The 6,000-nt window shown below is 49.1% G+C and overlaps 1 protein-coding gene across 3 annotated transcripts in view; it reads right to left on the reverse strand.

The window, feature by feature from the left end:
* Positions 1–6,000, reverse strand: part of MIDEAS (mitotic deacetylase associated SANT domain protein) — a 46,046-nt gene that overhangs the window by 18,020 nt on the left and 22,026 nt on the right. For all 3 annotated transcript variants that reach the window (XR_001369848.2, XM_014585017.2, XM_014585016.2), the window contains exons 3-4: positions 5,040–5,339; positions 158–503 (exon numbers count right to left, since the gene is read on the reverse strand). Coding sequence is in view for 2 of the 3 variants with exons in the window: in XM_014585017.2 (XP_014440503.1) it covers positions 158–503; positions 5,040–5,339 (646 nt within the window). In the remaining variant the exon portion in view is untranslated. The remainder of the gene's footprint in view (positions 1–157; positions 504–5,039; positions 5,340–6,000) is intronic.

Raw genomic sequence — 6,000 nt, forward strand, 5'->3', positions numbered from 1 at the left:
ATCCAAGCCCTTGGGATGACAGACCCACCCCCACCCCCAGCCACCCCCTTCTACATTATTCCCATCCAATCCCCAGGAGCCCCAGAGCAGAGGCACCCTACCTCCACCCTCCCTGCCACATGCCCGGTCCCCACAGCCACCGAAGGAGGTCACTCACTAGAGCGGAGCAGGGTGCGATGGGCACTCTTTGGCGTGATGGGTGGAGGGGCTGGGATGCTGCTGGTTGATATGATGGCATTGAAGTAGAGGCCGGAGCCCTCCCGCACGGGGCTCAGGATGGGGGGTGGCGTGTAGGGGGGCAGCTCAAAGCTCCTCTCAGCGGGGTGGTCAGCCAGGCGGACGGGAGAGCGCAGGTGGCTCTGGTATGGGGTGATGTTGGAGTAGACGGGAGGGGTGATGAAACTGCCCGCCTTGGTGGGGATGATCAGAGGTTCGGGCCGTGGCCGCTGCTTTGGTTTCCGCACGGAAGGCTCCCCCTCCATCTTGACATTCATGTCCTCAGCCTGGACAAGGAAAAAGAAGAAAAACGGCTCAGCTGCCTCTGTTCTAGGAAACCAAAGTCTTGACCACGACGTGTCGGTTTCACCTTTGGAACCTGGTGTGCCCACCACACCTACCATGGCAAGCCTTAAAAGGGGCGGGTCCCAAAGCCTTCCTACTGTCTCCTCTAGGGCAGAGGCCACACACCTTCTCTGTAAAGGACCACAGAGTAAGTATTTTAGGCCTTGGGGGCCACCTGTGGTCTCTGATATATATACGTACATATATATATTTCTTGTTTCCCTTTTTCTTAAAAATCATTTTTCTTATGCCAGAAGGTACATGTGCACTGCACAAGAGGGGGAAAGAGGGAAACAGAGAGAAAGCACCTCCCAGTGTGGCCTGGTCACAGTCCTTTTCCCTCCAATTCTCTATCTGGTCAGGATCCTGGGCTTGAGTATGTGCCCAAGGTGTTGCCACTGGGGTTGGGATTCCTCAAGTGCTTAACTATGCTATGGGCCAGTCCCCTGTCTATGTTTCTAAATTATTTTGTAGAAAAGTAAAAACTGGGTGGTTAAGGCAGCTGGATTCCACATGGCTGACTATGTGGTTTGAGTCTCAGACTTGGCAGCTTGAAAAAACACCTTGGGCACATCACACAAGCATGCCTAAAATCTCCAGAGAGAAGAGATGGTGGGGTGGCCATCCCTCCGGGGGAGATTTCTCACTTTCTCTGTCTGGCGAGCACATGTGCTGTACAGCAAATTAGAAAAAAAACAAGTAAAAACCATTCTTAGCTCTGGATTTGGCTCCCTAGGCCACAGTAACTCAATCAGTACTGGCTAGTAGCACTACTTACGGTCTCATCCTCTGCCGAGACAGAAGCTACCACTGTGTGCCAAGCCTGACGCTCAGCATGAGAGCACAACACGGAACAGCACGGTCCCTGTCCCTGCAGAATTTCTACTCTCACGTTACTGTCCCAGTATCAGACACCAGCTTGCTCATGCTGTCAAAGGTTAGCCCTCCTGGCCCCCTGCTCTCCCTGCTTGGTATGCCACAGGGGCCTCCCTATGGATTAGAAAGCAGGGCTGTGGGCCTTTCCTTGTTCCACCCCTGTGCTTTCAGAGGGCAGAGCATGAAGCCTCATGGGGGTGACCAGCATCCAAGTGTCTGGGTACACAGCACAGCAGTCAGGGCTGGCTCTGCTGAGTGGGCTGGGAACAACAGGTTCTCTCCCCCTCCAAGGCTCCAGCTTTCAAAACCCATTCCAGGGGAGAGCTCTGACTGCCTGAGAGGCCCTGGCCATGTCCTTTGCCTCTGTGTTCCCTCTCTGCCCTTCTACAGATTAGGATGAAATGAAGCTGTTCATTTTCCTGCACATAGGATTGCACAAAGGAAAAAAACGCAGAAAGTCAAAGGCTTCCCATATTTTCTAGACAAGAAAGTCGACATAAACTTAGCTACCTGCAACAATCTATAATTTCATGGGGCCAGCAGCTGGCATGGTGGCTAAGGTGTTGGACTCCCACATGGCCAACCGGAGTTCAAGTCTCGCATCCGGTGGCTTGTTTTCTCACTCTCCCTCTCTGTCTTTCTCTGGTTAAATTGAAGAATAATAAATAAATAAAATTAAATAAGTAGTTCTAAAAAATTTTAAAAATTTAAATTTCATAATAAATAATAATAATTAATAATTTTCATTTCTGTAATTTCATAATAAGCGTTTAAACTATTCTAAATATTTGACTTTTTTTTTTTGGGAGAGATTTTTGCTATAGGGCACGTGCACTTGCTAGACAGACAGAGAGAGACATAGAGACAGAAAGCGAGAAATCACCCCCCAGGAGGAATGGTCACGCCGCAATCCCTTCTCCTCCATTCTTCTCTCGGGATCTTGGGCACGCACGCACACACGCCTGGCGTTAGTTTTAAGCCACCAGGTCCAGGATGCGAACCGCGGTCAGACTACGTGGGAGTCCAGCGACATAGCCATTACGCTAACTGCTGGTTCCCAATATTTGACAATATTTTTCATGTTAATTTCTTAGGTGTGATTATGAGATTATATAAAAAAAAAAAAAAAGAAGAAAGAAAGAAGGAGCCAATGGTGGCTCAGTGGTAAAAATCAATGTTCTGCATGGCTGACCCACATGGGAAGGCTCTGGGTTTGTGTCTAGAGACCTTCCTGAACACATCAGGCACACACAGACTCATCATGTGGGGCTGGCTAAAGCTAAGGGTGGACTGTCGGACTGGGACTCACTGGGAGTGCTGGTCTCTGTGTGTGTCTTTCTTCACCTTGGAAGAAGTAAATATATAAACTTGGAAGAAAGAAAGAAGGAAGGAGAGGAAAAGAGTTCTTACATTTGTATTTCAGATAAAAACAAATTATACAGTGTTTGGGATGTGCTTCGAGAGAGTTCAGCGCAGGGAGAAGTGGAGGTACAATGACACAGGTGGACTGTGCTTCGACAGCCATGAAAGCTGGATGACGCCTCGGCCTTGACATTCACACCACCATTCTCTCTACTCTTACGTATGATTGAAAACATCTATAGCACAAACAAAAAGAAAAACTAAATAAACAAATAACAAAAGGAAACCTCCATCCAGAGCCCCAATGAAAGCACTGATGAGTGAGGATACAAGAGAGCCAAATTCCAGAGCTCACTCTGCCATTAGTTGGCTGAGTGAACTCAGGTCTGTCTCTTGTTGCCTCTTCTGGACCTATTTCCTCGTCTGTGACATGGGGGTGCTGAGCTGTGTAACTGCTTAGGTTCCTTCCTATTCACTCTCAGGGCAAGTTGCCCGGGCCTCCAGCCTCCAGCCTCTAATGCAATCTCTCCCTCAACCTGAAAACAGGACCCCAGAGGATAGAGATCATGGTGCTTATGATAATCCTGGAGCTCCCCTTCCTGTGACACAGGGCAGGTATGCAGGCCAACTCTCTAGCTGAGAATAAGTAGAAAATTTGAACTCAATGTAAAAAGCACATTTCTGAAGATATCAGAGAGCAAACAGATTGGCAAAGAATTAAAAAGCAAAGATTTAGGGAAAAGAAAGAAAGAAAGAAAGTCAGTCAGTCACACAGGTGAGCCCAGTGTCTGGATCTGCGTCTTCCCCAGAGGGATGAGCTGTTACTGGAAGAGGCAACTGAGAGGCTGAGAAACTGAGCAGAGCTTTTAACACTCAAGGAGCTAACACAGTAGAAATTGGAACGCAGGGCTTGCCAAGAAAGGAGAGCCTGGTAAAGCCCTGGTTTGGGCTGAGATGCCAAAAAGCCGTATTTCAGAATAAAAGTGGATCGAAAATAAGACTAGGGCCCAAACAAGGGCACGGCAGTGGGGGTGCTGCAGTGCAATGCTGGACACCACATGGGAGGGCACCAGGTTTGCAAGCGCCACACGCCCGGTGTGTTTTTCAAGCTGCCAGGTCTGGGACTTGAACTGTGCAGCCAGTCATGTGGGATCCAGCCACCTTTAACCACCATGTCACCAGCTGACATTCTCTTCTAAGTTTTTTAAAGCTTTTTTTATTTTTTATTTTTTTTTAAGGTGCACTCCCCAGAGAGCAGAGAAAGAACAGAGAGAGGGAAAGTGAGGAATCACTTCCCTGCTAGAGGGAATAGCCATGCAGTAGTCCTTTCTCCTCACGTCCTCCAGTCTTCTCTCAGGATTCTGGGCACACATGCACTTGCACTTGGCATGATTTTCAAGCCACCGGGTCTAAAACTTGAACGACGGAGTTGACCATGACTATGCAGTGCCTTAACCACCACGCCACAAGCTGGCTCCGTCAATCTTTTTTTTTTTTTTTAATTGCTAGAAACAGAAAGACAGAGAAAGCACTTCCCCATGGGGAATGATCACACCATAATTCTCCATCCTGCAGGGATTCTGGGCATGTATATGCACATGCCCAATGTGTTTTTCAAGCCACAGGACTGGGATTTGAACTGTGATTGATCATGTAGGATCTGGCTTTTTAAACCACCAGGCCACAGCCCCAGCCCCATCTACTCCCTCCCCCCCCTTTTTTTTTTCACAGCTTATTTATTTAGAGCCAGCCAGGTGGTTTGGTGGTTGAGGTAGCCAGATCCCATATAGCTGACTGGGCAGTTCAAGTTGGACCTGGTGACTTGGAAAACACACTGGGCACATGTGTGTGCATGCCCAAAAATCCTGAGAGGAGAATGAAGGAGAAAGGATTGTGGCATGGCCATTACCCAGGGAGGTTGTTTCTCACTTTCCCTCTCTGTCTCTTTTTCTCTGGCATGTGCACGGACCTTACAGCAAAAAAACAGGGGCGGGGGGCAGGGGGAGGTGTTCATGAAAAATGTGTATTTTGAAAAATCTATGCATGAATTTAAAAAACTCATCACACCAAATGAACTCATACTTTAATTCCATTTTCCACAAACTTTCTGAAGTCCCCTCATGGTATTTACACAGGTTCCTCAAGTCCCTCCTCTATTGCCATGTTCTCCTCATCCCCACAGGGTCCTAGACCCAGGAACACGGCGGTACTGGAGGGTTTGGACGGGGAGGCCCTCATACCTGAGCTGGAGCATCTGTCACAGGGATCCGGGTAGAACGCCTGCGTGTAACGATGACTGATGGCTTGTGCTCAGTCGGGTTCTGTTCAGGACACTTCCCATCCTCGTCAACACCTCCAGCTTGGGCTGCCTCCATTGGGTCCACAGTCCGTACGGGCACAGACACTGGGATGATGAGGGGAACCATCCCACTGTCTTCTCGTGTTCGCTTGGCGGCTAAGGCAGGCTCAGAGAACTCCACCCCACACTTGGTAGTTGAAGCCAGTACGCTTTTCCGCTTCTCCTCGGAGCCACCGGCATCCTGGAGAGGAGAATTGGAGGAAATGAAGGTGAAATTTACAAGTCCCGATTTGCCGACTGAGGCCCCCAAGTTCCCTTAAAACCAGGGGCTCATACACCCAACAGTGGCTCCCAATGGTCTTTGGTAACCTGGCCTTTTCGGGTTAGCCAGGCAGTGCAGTGGTTAAGGCACTGGATCTCACATGGCTGACTCCACAGCTCGAGTGTCAGACGCAGTGGCTAAAAAACCATGCTGGGCACATGTGTGTGTGTGTGTGTGTGTGTGTGTGTGCCCAAAATCCTGACAGGAGACTGGAGGAGAAGAGACTGTGGCATGGCCATTTTCCCATGGGGTACGTCTCACTCCACTCATGCCCATCTGCCTCCGTCAAGCACACGTGCCTCATAGCAAAAACTAAAACAAAACAAAACAAAAACCTGGCCTTTTCTTCCACATATTTCCAGATACTCTCCATGACCTCTCTTCTGCCAGGCTCTCCCATCCTGACCTGAGGTCAGGAGTCCCCAGATGGCCATCTCAGGCCATAGATGTGTTCTGTTTGGTCTGCACAGAAGGTGGCACATCAAAGAGTCTCCAAGTATTTAAGAAAAACCTTTGCAAAAGAGACTAATCAAGGAGTCTATGGTGAGGTGAAGCTGGGCTGGGGCCTCTTTCACTGTGA

Source organism: Tupaia chinensis, unplaced genomic scaffold (assembly GCF_000334495.1).
Source record: "Tupaia chinensis unplaced genomic scaffold, TupChi_1.0 Scaffold148607_1, whole genome shotgun sequence".
Taxonomy (NCBI): Eukaryota; Metazoa; Chordata; class Mammalia; order Scandentia; family Tupaiidae; genus Tupaia; species Tupaia belangeri.